The sequence below is a fragment of the Coturnix japonica genome, chromosome 3 (genome assembly GCF_001577835.2).
Source record: "Coturnix japonica isolate 7356 chromosome 3, Coturnix japonica 2.1, whole genome shotgun sequence".
NCBI classification, from domain to species: Eukaryota; Metazoa; Chordata; class Aves; order Galliformes; family Phasianidae; genus Coturnix; species Coturnix japonica.
In genome coordinates, this window is record NC_029518.1 from 92,546,489 (window position 1) to 92,563,134 (window position 16,646).

The 16,646-nt window shown below is 38.2% G+C and overlaps 1 protein-coding gene across 1 annotated transcript in view; it reads right to left on the reverse strand.

Moving 5' to 3' along the window:
* WDR35 (WD repeat domain 35) overlaps nt 1–16,646 on the reverse strand; it is a 32,915-nt gene that overhangs the window by 4,136 nt on the left and 12,133 nt on the right. The window contains exons 11-23 of the mRNA XM_032443659.1: nt 15,401–15,503; nt 10,176–10,320; nt 9,174–9,243; nt 8,512–8,565; nt 7,736–7,845; nt 6,397–6,607; nt 5,737–5,817; nt 5,487–5,623; nt 4,184–4,387; nt 2,262–2,408; nt 1,597–1,729; nt 613–723; nt 265–429 (exon numbers count right to left, since the gene is read on the reverse strand). Of these exons, the coding sequence (XP_032299550.1) occupies nt 265–429; nt 613–723; nt 1,597–1,729; nt 2,262–2,408; nt 4,184–4,387; nt 5,487–5,623; nt 5,737–5,817; nt 6,397–6,607; nt 7,736–7,845; nt 8,512–8,565; nt 9,174–9,243; nt 10,176–10,320; nt 15,401–15,503 (1,671 nt within the window). The remainder of the gene's footprint in view (nt 1–264; nt 430–612; nt 724–1,596; nt 1,730–2,261; nt 2,409–4,183; nt 4,388–5,486; nt 5,624–5,736; nt 5,818–6,396; nt 6,608–7,735; nt 7,846–8,511; nt 8,566–9,173; nt 9,244–10,175; nt 10,321–15,400; nt 15,504–16,646) is intronic.

The window sequence follows — 16,646 nt, forward strand, 5'->3', positions numbered from 1 at the left end:
ACCTCCCTTCATGAAGTTGTAAAGTGCAGTGAGGTCTCCCCTGAGCCTCCTCTTCTCCAGGCTAAACAAGCCCAGCTCCCTCTGCGGCTCCTCATAAGACTTGTGCTCCAGACCCCTCACCAGTTTCACTGCCCTTCCCTGGACGAATGGTACAACCTGTACATTTTTTACAGCAGAACAACCCCAAGAAAATAAACAGCATGGAAATAACTGAGGTTTTGGACCAGCTTTTGATACCTGATATAAAAATAAAACCTGCAATACCTTGAACATGAGCTTAGCAGCTTCGAAGAAATAATTGGCTTTACGATAGAGTTCTATTGCATCAAGGATTTTATTCTTTTCCAGTAAATGAGTTGCATATCTTGCTAACAAGGATCCAATCTCTTTCATATTGTGATTTTTAGCCAGCTCCACAGCTTTATTCCACTAGAAATGAAAGCAAACATAAAGATAAACCTACATTTTTCAATACATGCTGAGAACAAGCTTTCTAATAAATAATTTACAACTGTGTACACAATACTTCATTACTATTTGGAATGACTGTAGTGTACAATTCAAGTATGGTTAACTGGTATTGCTAAAGCACATCAACAACTGTTGCCCCACCTGGTTAAGATGCACACAGGTATCTACTGCATCCTTTGGTCGATTACATTTCAGAAAGGCTGCAACAGCTTGTTCACACATCCCCACTCTTACAAACATATGAGCTATATCCTGAAAAGAAAGCAACAGCACCACATTCAATTAATTTCCATGTTCTACATTGCATGGAAACCGCAACAGGTTTAGTTTTGTTTAGTTTAATTCCAAACTTTGGATAAGAAATCTTCTAATTAAATCATACCAGAAGGACTGTGTTCTTACTATGTTTCATCTACTTCACAATGCTTTGCAATTACAGATTAAATAGAAAATGCAATGTCTTGCTTTATTACAGCTACTGCAAGTAACATTAAGTTAAGGTGTTTTACATTTTTCAAGCATTGTGGAGTAATCAATTATACTATAGCTTTAAATTAGCCATTGCACAGTAGGTCATGAACTTAGAATCATAGAATCACCAAGGTTGGAAAAGACCTAAAAGATCATCCAGTCCAACTGTTCACCTACTACCAATAGCTCCCACTAAACCATGTCCCTCAACACAACATCCAGTTTTACCTTGAACAAATGTTGTGTTGAGGGACTTCCTTTGTTTCAGCAAAGTATCTCCAATTTTCATTGCATGTCAGCATTCCTACCAGAGTTACCATGTGAGAAGCTAAACCAGGAAGAATTTGAGGGGGAAAAAAATAGCGTAGCTTTGATGACAAAATGAAAGCTTAAGTATCCAGCCACAAGGAGTGAATTCTTAGAGAAGTACAGCTATTTTAGATGACCAATCAGATCTATCTGTGGAAGTGGCCAATAATAGAAAGTAAGAATGATGGAGAATGAAAACAGTAATATTTCAGATCAACACCAAAGTAGAATCATTATGCTTAAGTAGGTCATTTAAACTGCATTCCTTGTTTTGCTTCTTCCCAAGATGGGATACTATAAATAAACGAGCATAAGACAATGAAAAAAGAAATATTTCTTGCTTACAGGGAGTAACTTATTATTCTCTGGAAGTGAGTTAACCAGATTCTCTAGTCCTTCGTAGTCCTCTAGCATGTAGTAACACTCAGCTAAACGCTCCTGGTTTCGTCCTTGCACATAGTACTGTACAGCATTTAACCTAATAAGGCAAAAACATAAATGTGATATAATCAGACATACAGGCACAAGTCAAACTTCAAACTGGGTAAGCCTTTTGTGACTGTAAATTTAAAATGACCTTTTAAGTGGGTGACTTTGCTCAAGATCCTTAGTAACTACATGGGTGACTTTGCTCAAGATCCTTAGTACTATTACCTATTATTACCTATTAGTAACTACAATTTGTTTCTAAAATGCACGATGTTTCACTTTTCAGAAATCACAAAATCAGGTCTTTCTTTTGTTTTCCCTCCCTTCCTCCATCCCCTCTTTGAAGTGACCAGACTTCTGGCAATACTTTTTTTTTCCTTCATTCTTCAGACAGTTGATCAACAGCTCTCAAATGTAAAAGCCGTGATGGATTCAGAGAGGTCACAGTTAAATCTCATCATTATAAAATCATCCAACGTTATCACTCTGACTTTCCTGATATCTGCCCCTTCTCATAAGGCAAGTCCTGTCATCAGCTTTACCATTTCCTTTGCATTTTCCTTCTCCCCTGCAGAACATACCATTTCTGACGGTCTGCAAAATAATCTCCAATAGCATTGTGTGCTTGTTCGAGAAGGGCATCATCTGAGTCACCTGAGCCAGTTTTCAGTAGCTGCAGTACACGAAACCAATCTCCCAGTTTTATCCGCAATCCAATGGCAAGATCTCTGATATAAGCAGAAAACGGCAGGAAAAGACATTAAAATAGCTAATAAAAAAATCTTAAGGGTCCAAAAATATTCTCACATTCATAATCCATACCACAGGTATCACAGTGACACCTCGTGCAACTTCAACTATATTCCAAGTAAATAAATGAGCTCAAGAGAGCTCACAGATTACATCATACAAATACACTTTCCTATCAGTCATACTACTGCATGAAGTACAATGAATTAGCAGTTGGCAACGCAATTGCCACATTTCAGGTCTCCTCTTGCTCCGTATACCTTTCATCTTCACTGTTGAAAAGCAGAAGGGAAGGGGGGAAGGAATGTGAATGACGAAATGAGCCTTACATGCAGTAAGGCTCATTTCAGAGACTCAGTTCAAAATGACTCTGAAAGGAGAAAGACTTGGGAGTGAGTAATCTTTCCTCTTCATTCTTCATGCATATTTATGTGACCCACTCTGCATCTGTCTACCACATTTCTCCTACCGTATAACACTAAAACTTTTTTTGTGTGAAACTGCAGTAATTCTTCATGTGGATAGAAAACAGTGGGACGTGCATAAACCCCATTTTAAAACACTCTAAATTTACCAGTGAGCTGAAGAATGGGACGCCAAGTCAGAGCAGGCTGTTAAGGAAAAACTTCTATCAAAAATATTGCATTTGAAATATATATTACAGCCTAATCTATGGGAGGTCTTCATCAAGAATTTTCTAGTAGTGAGCAGACACACAGGGCAATACAGAATTCCTATTCTTGTAGCTGGAGAAATCAGTAAAATAAATAAATAAGGTCTGCCTTTGCCTCCTACAATCCTATATTAATCAAGTATCTCCTCAGGCACACATCAAGGAATACGTCATTGCTGGAAATCAGCACTTCTGCGCAAGTGAAGTACTTACGAGACATTCCACCTGTCCAAAACAACATACTAACATGGGCTCGCTATATGAAAACCTTTCCATTACTAGGATCTAACATGCACCTTCCTCCAACTTCTGCTTTTTCTCCTTCTCCATTTCATACTGGGGAAGAGGGACGTTCCTCCTTCTTACATCATAAAAGAAGAATGACATTTTCCTCCAACATTCCCTTTTCTTTTTTTCATGACTTCATTAATCAAAGTTTAAACATTTCTTGTATTCAGAAGTGATTCATGGTCCTCTTCATGTCTGACCATCACCTACAGGCTGTATCACACAACTGCTGCTTCTTACAGAAAAAGGACAGTGAGGAATACAGTGCTAAACTTAGCAATAATTTATATTTTTCAGTAAAACTGTCATTTAGTTTTGTCCTTGTTTTCATTCCTCAGCAAAAATTCTGCTGGCCCACAGTCCTTTCTGTCTCTCCTAAGATTAAAGTTAATTAGAAACTTCATTGTTTGTATATGTAATTCGAAAGAATGCGTGCTTGGCAACTAGCTAAGAGCAACAATACATAAATTAAATACTAGTTTTAAGACTTTTATTTGTATTTTCGGATTCCCAGATGAAACTCCTGCAAAATATTTTCTAAAAACATCTAGAAAAAACAGCACTACCTTAGAGCAGCTCACAATTTTCAGACCATTTGGAATGTGCTAGTTCACATAAGGAATTGCTTACACATCAATATACCAAAGTTATTCCTGTCTCATGTTGTTCTGTCTTTCCAGCAACTGCTGAAGAGTCCTCAGTGCTAAACCAGCCATTCCTTATAAAGGTGAATGTTTGTTTTCCAAGATATTTTTTTCTATATTTGCTGCTGAGATGACAACATGCAATTACCTTCTGTCCATATCCAGATACATTCTTTCAGCTTCTTCAAATCTGCTGAAATAGGCTGCCACTTCTGCTTGTTTCATGGACTCACTCTGCAGGTTGCCTAGACGCTTTGCAAATTTAATACCTTGATAATCCTTGCAGCGCACAAAAGCTTGTTCAGCAGTCTGCAGATCTAACTTCTGAAGGGCAGCTTCAGCCAGGAGACGCCTGTGTGAAAAACAAATACAACACATAGAAAAGCAGCTATAAATTAAATGTCTCGTGAGGAATAGCTGAGGGAACTGGGATTGTTCAGTCTGGAAAAGAGGCAGCTCAGGGTAGACCTTATCACTCTCTACAATTGTCTTAAAGGAGGTTGGAGCGAGGTGGGGGCCAGCCTCTTCTCCTAGGTAAGAGCATTAGGATGAGAGACAATGGCCTCAAGGTTTGCCAGGGGAGGTTCAGGTTGGGTATAAGATAATATTTCTTCTCCAAAGCAGTGGTGAGGCGTTGGGACAGACTGCTCAGGAAGGTGTCACCATCCCTGAAGGCATTCAAGAACCATGGAGATGTGGCACTGAGGGACGTGGTGGTGATAGGTTTGTGGTTGGACTACATGAACTTAGAGGTCTCTTCCAACCTTAATGATTCTATTATTCTAACCCCTGAGATATGGGATATTAACTAGATTTCCAGAACTGTTTTCACATGTTTATTCTTGCAAGTTTGCTGTGCAGGATTTAAATTCAGTTTAATAGTTAAGTTTAACTAGTTAAACTTATTTAACAAAGTTATTTTCCTCAGATTATTTCATTTTAAAAGAATATAACAAATTATGATTGATACGCCCTCCTCATTCTCACTTTCTTCCTTTACAGCCTGCCCTAAATAGTACATGGTTAGTAATGCATGCTTAGAAGGAAAGACCTCTTTCTTGCCTTCTAGAAAAACATATCACACAGCCTGCAAACATACTAATTCCACAAGAGGCAGTGAGCCAGGCTTGAAGGGGGACTGCAAGGTTCTCTTCAGGTCTTACATCAGCACTATAAAATGCCTTTGTAGATGATTCAGCTACAATGTAAAGACATTCCCATTTAGAACAACAGGCCTTCAGACTGCAGCTGAGTACTGTTACTACTTATCATTATTGTTTTCTTTTATTTTTAATAATGATTCTCATTAAATTGTAAGCTGGTTGGCTGCTCTCACTTTGAGGGCTTTTTCACTTGGAAAGCCAGATCTGTCTGAATAAGAAGACTACAAAAGAAAGAAAACATTTCAACAAAGAAAGTTGGCTTATTGTGAGATTTTTGTTTTATTTTACCAAAGTCTGGGATGTGGATTATCTTCTATGAATTGGGAAGATTCCTCAATCCCAACTTCTTCAATCAGTGCCCGACTGTCTCGTAATGATCGAATCTCAAAATTGATGATGTAATCTTTGTTAGGACGTTCAGGATTCTGGCATAATGGATAAAGAAATACAGTTTTATTCTGTCACGTTTACTCTCACCCATCTATGATATCTACTGTTCAGATTGGTTAGACGCCACAATAAAATTAATTATACTTACCTTTAGTATTTCATCCAGAAGAACAGATTTGATTTCTAAATCTTCAAAGTTGCAAATATATCCTGAAGTTTGTATAGGTTCCTTAAAGTAAAACAGTTAAAAGGGAATTAACCTGCATTCCAATTACATTCTAAACAAATCTATTAATGTATGTAAAAAGACTTTTCTCTCTTGTCCCAGCTAAGATTTGACTGCTTTTCCAACAGGAAATAAATACTAAAACCAATGGTGTTACTGACAATCTCATATGCACAGACATAATTTAAAATCAGGCTTTTTATAACCAGATTATGAGGAAAAGATAAAAGAGCAACATCCAGACTCGCCCAAACCACGCACTACATATACCTTTATGAGAATTGGGTTTACTGATTCTAAAGCACATTATTATTTTCAGGAGCATAATTTGTATGAGTGGAAGAAAAAAATAGCTAGCATTTTTTAATCTTTGCAGGTCTGATAGTTTATTTCACACTTATTACATCTTAAACAAGACCCTCACATCAGAGTTGATGAGATATTGAGACATCCAGTTAATTATTTATATGAGGCTTATTGATATCAAAATACTTAACTAAACTGCAAGCATGAAAATAACTCTGTTTACAGAGCCATTAGCTTAGAATGAATTCGTAAACTGAGTAATTTGTTTACACTTACCTCTGGATCCAAGTTTCTGAAAACATACATTCTTGTTTTCTCCATCACTGCAAACAAATCTGGATTATCTTTGGCCCATTTCATATCCCAGACATCTTTGCGTTCCAGTTTGAGCTGCTCGCCAATCACTTGCTGTCCGGTACTGCTTGTTACCCGTGCATCCAAGTCAAAGAAAGTCAAAACACCTGAAAGGTCTATGATAGCAACACGGCTACAGAACAGGGGAGGGAAAAAAAAAATGAGTAACAAAAGAACTGGACAGCCAAATAGCACTGCTCAAAGCTGTACATCTGAAATACATCTCCTGAACTGGCACACTCGGGCCAAATTTCCCTCTAAAGCAATTCCTTGGCTTCAGCAAGATGCCCGTGATTTTCATTTATCTGTACAGCAGAGACTAGAAACATGGAAAAGATGTCTTCATCTTCTCCTACCAGATCTGGCCCTGGACTCTGCTGACCTTTGCCTGTTTTTTAACCAGCATTCTGAAGATGCTTAGCACATCAGATAAAAAGTTTAATAAAATACAGATCCAGCTCCTGACTAAACTGTTTTCTTGACAGAGCCTAACATTATAAATTTAACCTATATATGCTTTCCATTATTTTACTAGGAGACAGATTCTTAAATTAAAATTACAGTGCAATGATCCGGAGTGTTCATCCCTAAAACAGAATTTCTAATATTACTACTAAGGACATTATTACTATTATTATAAGATAATAGTACATATAATCCAATGAATCTTCAATATTATTTATAATACAGGGAAAACACAATTTCTAAAGGGTTACATTTGAAAATGTACAGTTACATACATTATCAGTGAATGACAGTACCGGTATTTACTGTCAGTCATTTACTATAGTGCTGTTTTAAAAGCATTTTGCAATGTTTTTCAATATTGGAATGCCTTCAGACAACCTTAAACCTCAATAACAAAAGCAAACCAATGAACTCCAAAAATGCTGTGAATTTGAGTATTTTCCACTAACACAAAATCATACAGAAAGGTAACAGCTTAGGCTCAAAACAAAACTAGTGCAGATCTGGCTAGGTCATGTAGCTTCAGGAAGCTTGTGTTTGGTTCATCTCCTAACAGATATATTCCCTCCTGCATTTCCTTAAATACAGAACTTAAAGACTGTAGTACATAAGGAAGCTTTACCAATTCAGCCTCTTAAAGCAGTCTGACCAGTAAGAAATAAAGAAATCATCAACAGCCAATAAAACAAGCAATTTATATTGAAGTAAAATTGGTGCACAATTACTAATATTTTCACCAAATGTAGTTGTTTAGTATAAAATCGTCTTTGTTAGAAGCAGACCTATAACTTACCTGGAGTTGCAGTTCAAAGACAGCTGATGTGCCCGATAATTCAGGGTGTACTTCTGAATTATGCCAACATTAGGAAGACTGTATCTGTGAATAGTGCCGGATTCTCTTCCCTAGAGAAAAGCATTTTTGTTTTAAATTTTCTATGAATAAACAGTTTAACAAGGTTTTCTTGTTCTTGGATGAGTGGCTGAACCGATGTGAGAAGAGGGAACGTCATCACCCTGGAGTTCTTAATTCTGCTATTTAAAGAAAACAACTTCTTAAGATGCTACAAATTTAAGCAAATCTTTAACAAAATCTTAAAACACAATCATGTGGAACAGCACAATCAGGTTATTTTACCTACTGCTAAAGCCTTATTTTGGAAGGTAGGCAATAGTTTTAAAGGCAGCCCAGACATCATTCCTTTTCTTTTTTTCCCCATACCTAAGTCAGAAAGATCCTCCTTGCCTTTCACATCGTTGACTCTTTTTGTGTATGTATACACTATAAATGGAAAAGCAGATTTGGCTGGAAGAGTTAGAAAGACTTGACCACTGTAACAAGCATTACTGTATCAACTAATGATTTTCACACTTTCTCCATCTGTTTTCTTTCCTGTGTCTCAGTGTTTTTGTCTAATTCACTCAAAAGATGTTAAAAATAAATAAATAAATCACTGGAGTAGGAGAATGGGAAAACATTTTAAATATGACTGCTCATGACTTAACGCTGCACAAGAGTCCTGCCTACAAGATCAAGTGGCAATTAGAAGTTGTTTTAATCCCCCGACTTACCACAAGTAGGATCTTATCGGATGCTGTTATTGCACAAATTGGATCTCTTGTTCCCTGAAAGCATACAAACAACATCAACACTTGTTTTAATACCATAATGAGAAAGAACATCTACAGGAAAAAAAAACACCAAAGTTATGCTTAAATATCCAAGAATGCTGCCACGTGATTAAACAAAAATGGGCTATCAAACTTTATCACTGTACAATAAATGGATGGTTTATGATATTAGAAGCCTTTGGTATGGGAAACATGGTAAAAGTAAGAGCTTCCTTTCTTCTCCTGCCCCGTTGTCCAGGAAAAAAATAAATAAAAGTAACAGATGTTTAACAGAAAACACAAGAAGGCAACTATCAATTGTGAGGCCTGTAATTAATGTCAGGCCATCAATCCATGTATTCACATGCATGCTTTCATAAAGTGTAAAAGGACAAAAAAATACTAGGATCCATTGCAGGCACTGAGCTTCAGCAAGTTTATACTTCATTGAAAGAGCTCCTTCTGGGGGCCATTATTTCTCCAGAACAGAGAATACACCTTTTCCCTAAATTCTATACAGTGTGATGTACATTTCTAGTATACAAATACATACAGCAATGCCAGCTACTACTCTTTCAAGCTACCAGCGATACCATAATAAACAAGTTAAAAGCAATGCTCACTTCAACAGCTTTACTGTAATCAAGGTGTCCACCTCCAGATCCCGAAGGGGTGTCATCAATATGATAAATCCTGTAGAGAAGGAGGGAGAAAAAGTGCCTCTGAAGAAAGAAGGGTCATTTTTGATAGGATACAGGTGCTTTCAGTCTATGGAAAAGGAGCCACTGCAACCAGAAATAAAAGTATAAAAGCTAAGCCTGTTCTTGTGTTCCAGTAGTGTTCCTCCCAGTAACCCTGCTTTGAGTTGATACAGATATGGTACTTGCTTTCACCTTCACTAGGCTGGTGTCAATAATCTACAGTCTTTCATTCTGCAACAAGAAGATCCTGCAAATGACCAATCATCTCAGCTGTCTCCTTTCAAATACTCCTATCTTTTCCTCATGCTCTTTTCCACACTTAGAGTTTCATTATCACATCCACAAAACTTACGTATTACTACATTCAAAACTTCATCAAAACTCTTCTGCCTTAAAAAGTAGCATTAGAAAGAGGAAGTTAATGTAACTATGTTAACATAACACGAGCACACAGGAAGGGATTATTTTGGATGGGCGGATGATGATAACTATGATTTGTTTAGTTTGAGAGAACAGGCCATACAGGATTAGAGGCCAAAGATACAGTAGGACACAAATGTATTTCAGAGAATAGCTGGACAGAATATGCACTACCAGCCACTGACAAAGAAGTGTTGGTTAAAGTCATCAGAGTGAATGTAGTTGCTGAGAAATTAAGGGTACAGAGAAGACAAAAAGCCACATATATATCAGACATGCAGCTCTGTAAAGGAGGCATTCACAGGTCACCAACAGTGACAGTAAGCAGAAAACTAATCAAAAAACAGCCTAAGAGAACTGTGCATTTGTCATGAAAAACCACACTTCACAATTTAGAGTATGAAAACAATAACAAGGAGTTTATATTCTAGGTATGGGAAAATCCACCCTTATCAAAATCATATTTATGCAAAAGAAAGAACATGAAAAAGCCTGGAGACAAACCTTTCCCTGCCTTCTTTTCTGGTCCGTGCTACCTGATTGATCTCCATTGCTGTGAGCCTTTTGGCGACACGGTATTGCCAGATGTAAAATGCTTCTTTCGAAGCTGCTATCACATGTGTTTTGGTCATTGTGACAAACAGCGGCCCTGTTACGAAATACAAATGGTTGTAAAATTAGAGCAGCAAGCACTGGACTAGATCCTAACTTGTCACTTTTGTTTTCCAAATGTGTGAAACCAAATGAAGCAACTCTTTCAAGGTGTTGCTTTTATAATTAATACTTTCACCCCATTATTCCAGCAGCTTTCCTTCTCCTTAATGTAAGTCCAACTCCCATTCAATGAACAGAGACACCACAGCTAGATCAGGTAGCCCAGGGCCCAGTCTTGCCCTTAATGTCTCCATGGTCAGGGCATCCACCATAACATCAGGTAACTTGTTCCAGTGCCTCACCACTCTCACTGTAAAAGATTTTTTCCCTTTATCCAACCTAAATCTGCCCTCTTTAAGCTTGAAGCCATTTCCTCTTGTTCAATCACCACAGACCCTGCTAGAGTCTGTCCCCTTCAGATACTGAAAGGTATCCAGATATCACTGCATAGAGAAAGCAGAGGTTCTGTTTTATTTTAACCATAAAACCATTCAGAATGCACAGCCAAAGGCAACGTCTCATTCCTGCTGCCAATGTTTATGGACATATACACTCCAAACATTGCGTTATTCTTTGTACTACACTGTCTTGGTTGTATTATGGCTTTTTCTTTCACATCTTTTTGATTTCTGAAAATTTGATAAAATACATAGAAAAAAAAATCAGAAATCTACAAATAAATCCCTCAGTGTCTTCAAACTCGATGCTTTAATCAGTATGCCAGCAGACAAGCTGAGCTAATTCCATTTTACAGCCCTGTCTGTTAGTGAAGGGTGCCACAGATAACATGGTGTAAGAACACAATCCAATTGTTTTGCAATGAATCTCTTCACTTCTGCCTTATATTAGCACAGGATGGAACTCTGGGGGGTGCTATAGGCCTGCTGTAAGGTTGAATAGTACTATGATGGACAGATTGGTGAAGACTGGTTGAACAGACTTCATTTCTCTGAAACTAAGAGGATTATGATGAGCTACTAACAGCTGTTTAATACTTTTTAGTATAAATGTCAGTACTGGATGAGAAGGCTTAGAGGCGATGCTTAATGTGTGAGTAGTAGCATAGATACAGCAGCTGTTTACATTTCATGAAATCAATATATTTCATTTACTTATAATGTAATAATTAGTTTTGTGCTCACACTTGAAGAATACGGTCTCAGATTCAATAAATTCATAAATTATGTGTATTTGTTGTACTTCCCTTATTAACCTGCAGCTGTATCCATTGAAACAACCAAAACTGAGCAGCTTCCCACCCAACAAACCCTTGTACTTCCCTGCCAATTTTAAGCAGCTCTAGGAGAAGCTTAGCCACAGAGTAAATTGGATCAGTTTGCTGATTGATCTGGCTGAAAACTAACCCCAAAATGAAATAAATAAAAGATTAGTTTAAGTTGGATTAAATAATCACAAATGATGGAGCTAACCTAAACAGGAGAGCAGGAATGAGAAGCTAACGTGACGGGCATGAACCTTCTCTTCTTCGCAACAGCAGGTTAACTGGAGTTGGGGTTTAAATCAAACATGAAAACACAAGGAGAGGGGTAACATACACAGCACAGAGAGTCATCAGGATCAGATTGATACAAACAAACATCTGGGAGAGATGCATCTGTATGTGAGATGTTGGCTGCATAACAGCATAGCTTCAAAAGAAAAGGATGCCCCACTGTTATGGCTTCATGATTTATGGTTACTGGTATTCCACATCATAACATCATGTAGTGCACTGGGAGTTAAAGTGTTAATGCTCCAGTTCCAGGTACCTGTCCGGAAGAGAAGAAGAACTACATTCCCCAGGGGGGTTCTGCGGTCAGAGAGGAGATAGATAGAATGGGTTGACACTGAGGCAGGGAAGGAAGGAATGAGATATGTCCTTTGTGAGATGGGAAAGATGCTTATTTCAGCCCTTTCATGCTGAGGAAGATCTAGAATCCCTTTCTAGGCAGTTAGTCTAACTATTTAGTTTCCTATTATTCCTATTACTTCATTTTAACAGCACTTACCCTTTGGAACCATCAGTCCCCTCTAAAGAATTTGTACTCTTAGTTGTAAATAGAGAAATGCAAGCACTTTAAGTCAGAAGCAGGAAAGGTAATTGGATACTCCTTTGCACAGCATTTCTACCACACAGCAGCTTTCCATGCTAGGTGCAGACTTCTTCAATTCTGTAGTCCCTCCCATTGATTTTGGATCGCTAACTTCAGTATTAAGGTCCTGCTTCTTCAGAATTTGAAAATATGTATGAAAAGCATTTAGACAGGTGCCCTAATTTTCACTAATCAAATACTTAAAGGGATGAAACATACCATGCCATTAAAACAACGGCAATATATAAAAGAATAATCCTCTAAGTTTTCTTTGCCCCTTCTTTCTCTTCCTCACTCTTCACTGTTCCATCATAATACCTCCTCCCTAAAGGAAAGTAGCTTTATTTTTTAGTACCCAGGAAACAGAAAACACCTGCTTTCATGTCTAATCTTCTGACAAAAATAGTAGGCAGAAAAGACACTTGATCCGTGACTGTATTACTTTGCTGCATGAAAAAGCTGAGACACTTTTTAGTGCCTGAAATAGGATACAGAAACACAAGAGACAAGTAATCCCACTTAAATCTGATGGAAAGGAAGTGATCTGACAGAGACACGGATGAATAAATTCTGTTTTCACATAAACCTGTCACATCTGCAAAATCCAAAGAAACCGTAACTAATTTAGTCCAAAGAATAACATCCACCTAACTTCACAGTTTGCTTAAAATGTCTCTGGAGGTGTTAGCTCACGAAGAGAAGAAAATCATCAGGCAAGTGCAGGAACAGCTGAACTGCACACAGAACAGGTTATAGTCCAGCACACTGAGGAATTCCAAAATTCAGTTATAGTTCACTTTAAATAATCAGCTGTAAATAAAAGCAATTCAAGTGTTGTTTCAGCCACCACTATTAAGGTAGTAAGGAGGGAGGCAAGACAGATGGCTGATGTCCCACACCCATCAGTGAGGCACTTGGACAATGCCCTCAACAACACGCTTTAACTTTTGGCCAGCCCCAAAGTGGTCAGGCAGTGGAACTGGAAGGTCCCTTCCAACTGAACTTTCCTATCACAACACAGTCCTGGCTCCATCAGCTCTCTGCCTTCAGCCCACCTATGTGCTGATCAGTCCGTTCTGTGCATTACACTGGGCATTAGTACACGCGTGAAAGATGGTAACATAACAATGTCAGTGCTCCTATGCACATGTAAGGTGATATAACCCAGTCTGAGTGATATTTTCTTAGCAGATACCATCTGTTGTCTTTCCAACTACTTAACATCCTTATTAGAAATCTTTCCTCTTTGGTATCAGTTTCCTACCAGGCTGCAGCCCAGGAGGATACCAAAGATGCATGAAACAAATGTTTATGCTCTGTAGGGCTCTGGGTGTTCGCTACTCCAGCAAGAGACACTCTGGCAAAAACAGAGTTACTGCCTGTTCAGTATGTAATAATTGACAAAGTCACTCAGAAAAACGTAGCTCAGACTCATGGTAGTCAAAAGTGCTCACTTACAGAGATGCAAATTACAGCCTCCAAGGATTTACAAGGTGTCCCCTCTGTACTCAGCAAGGCAAGCCAGTTCAGCACCCTGTAAAACTGGAACAACCGTACCTCTTCCTGCCATGAAGCACCAACTGTGATAAACAGCATAATATACTGTATATAAAGACCCTGACTGTACACAAAGATCATAGAATCACAGAATCATAGAATCACAAGGTTGGAAAGGACCTACAAGATCATCTAGTCCAACCGTTTTCCCATTACCATTGCTACCACAAGCCACTAAACTGCATTTCATAGCTCCTCATCCAGATGCCTCTTGAACACTGCCAGGAATGGTAACTCCACCAACTCCCTGGGCATCCAGTGCCTGACCACTCATATGTGTCTATATATTACAAGATCAGTTTGTGCAAGGAAATATTTCAAGTTATTCTATAAAGCTGTATCTTCAAAGGTTACAACAAAGGAAAGTAACTATGATAAAACCAGCACAATGTAATCCAAAAATGCTTCATTTACAGATGCTGGGTTCTTACTCTCACCTGCAATCTCTAGGTTTGGTTAAGTAACTTTAAAGGAGCCTTAAGGGAGTCACATTTAAAAAAAGAAGTTGTATCTTTGGCTGTGTTCACCATGCACTAATGAAAGACTTGCTTGTTACATTTGAAGTACTGAGACTACAAAAATTCTTCGGGACTCAAGAATGCAAATAATCCCAACCTCAAATATTCGCCCTCCTATGAAGATGAAGGCTCTAAAACCTAAGATTTTCACACCATGAAGATTGTGAGCCTATGCATCACATTCATCAACTGATGAATTCAGCTTACAAGCAGAACACTAGAAAATGAAAAAACTTTAAAAGGAGAGTTAGAGATGCACACACAAAGCTCATTTTGATTGTTTGAGTGGGATCCATCTCATCTAATTGTAGACATCTCTGACAGAGACAAACACGTTTGAGCTGGTTGCCCTGGGCTTCTTTGTAGTCAACACAGAGCAAATAGGCCTCTTCTGGGAATCATTCTCTGAGCTTATTTTAGATGCCAGCTGTAGAAATGAGATTAAATGTGGCCTATAAGTCCCCAATTTCTTCTCTCCCCCACCTCAGTCCCACCTATTAAGTGGTAAACAGTAAGCAATGCAGCCAGCTGACGGTAGGTAGAAGAGGCAGGAAGGGGTCAACAACTGCTACACACAACCACATAATCTGACTTCAGTGCTCAGCCACTTTTGTTTTGTTTTTTTTTCCCCTCTGACCACTGTAAAATTTGTGTAGATTCCAACTTACCACCACTCATGTAACAAGTGGCAACAGAGCATCGAATTGATGAACAAAAATTGAGGCTAAAAAGTACCACAATATTTCGTATTCCATAGGACAAGTCAGTCACTTATCAGAGCAGGACAGTCTACACTTCAGCTGTGATTTACAATATAGGACATGAATATTGCAATATGTTATTTCATTCACAGCTGACTTCCTATTACTACAACCAAAAAGCTGAATAGGTGTCACTAGGTGCTTACCAATATCGATGTATTTTGGGTCCAAGGGAGTGCCAATGGAATTGCAGAGAACCAGCACATACTGTAGGGAAATAAAAGTGTTATTAATACATTTTTCTCTAAGTTAGAAAGCTGCACAAGGGTTTCAGTGAAGGCATATCTCATAGCCCACATTTCACACAATCTAACACTGAACAGCAACAGAAAACAGGAAGATCATGGCTGCAGAAAATATAAAGATGTTTAAGCATGATAGCAATGGGGTATTTGCTAATTAACACTGTAAATGAAGCCAAGCACAAAACAGTAGGTGATCAGCCGTTTTAAAGCAGATAAACAGATCTATCAGACAGAATTAGGTAGGATGTATTACCAGTGGGGTCCACAGATAAGATGCTGGTGAGACAGCCAGTCTCACCCCCTGCTTTGGAGAGCACAAACTGCACACAGCATGACAGACACACTCGTATTTTCTCAGCAACTCTTCTCTAGTTGTTCAAGCATAGGATAATGTGATAAATGGCAGCAGGCCCCTAACTCCCAGGTGTGTGGGATCTTGTTCTATTCTTAGCAAAACCTACTTGATCTGGAACCTCCTCAGGGCAACCTTCAAGGGGGGAACTGGGAGTGAGGCTATTCCTCCACACTGCTCTAACACAGATGCCACAAAACAGACTGGTTTTGTAAGTTTTGCCCTTCTTGTAATTCTACTCTGGAAAGCTTTAATCAGCAGCGATAACTCAGGCTGGTCTGTTAAACTCGGGAAGATTTAAGAAAGAAAGAAAGAAAGAAAGAAAGAAAGAAAGAAAGAAAGAGAGAGAGAGAGAGAGAGAGAGAGAGAGAGAGAGAGAAAGAAAGAAAGAAAGAAAGAAAGAAAGAAAGAAAGAAAGAAAGAAAGAAAGAAAGAAAGAAAGAAGAAAGAAGAAAGAAAGAAAGAAGAAAGAAAGAAAGAAGTGAAAGAAAGAAGTAAAAAAGAAAGAAGAAAAGAATAGAAAGAAAAGAAAGAAAGAACGAAAACGAGAGAAGTGAAGAAGAGAGGAGAGAAAGAGAGAAAGAGAAAAGAGAGAAAGAGAGACAAGAGAGAAAAGAGAAAAGAGAGAATAGTAGAGAGAAAGAAGAGAAGTCGGAAAGAGTAGAAGGAGGAAAAGAGAGAAAGTAAAAGAGAAAGAAAGAAAGAAAGAAAGAAAGAAAGAAGAAGAAAAGAAAGAGAAGAGAGAGAGAATAGAGAGTAAGAGAGAGAGAGAAAGAAAGAAGAAGAAAGAAAGAA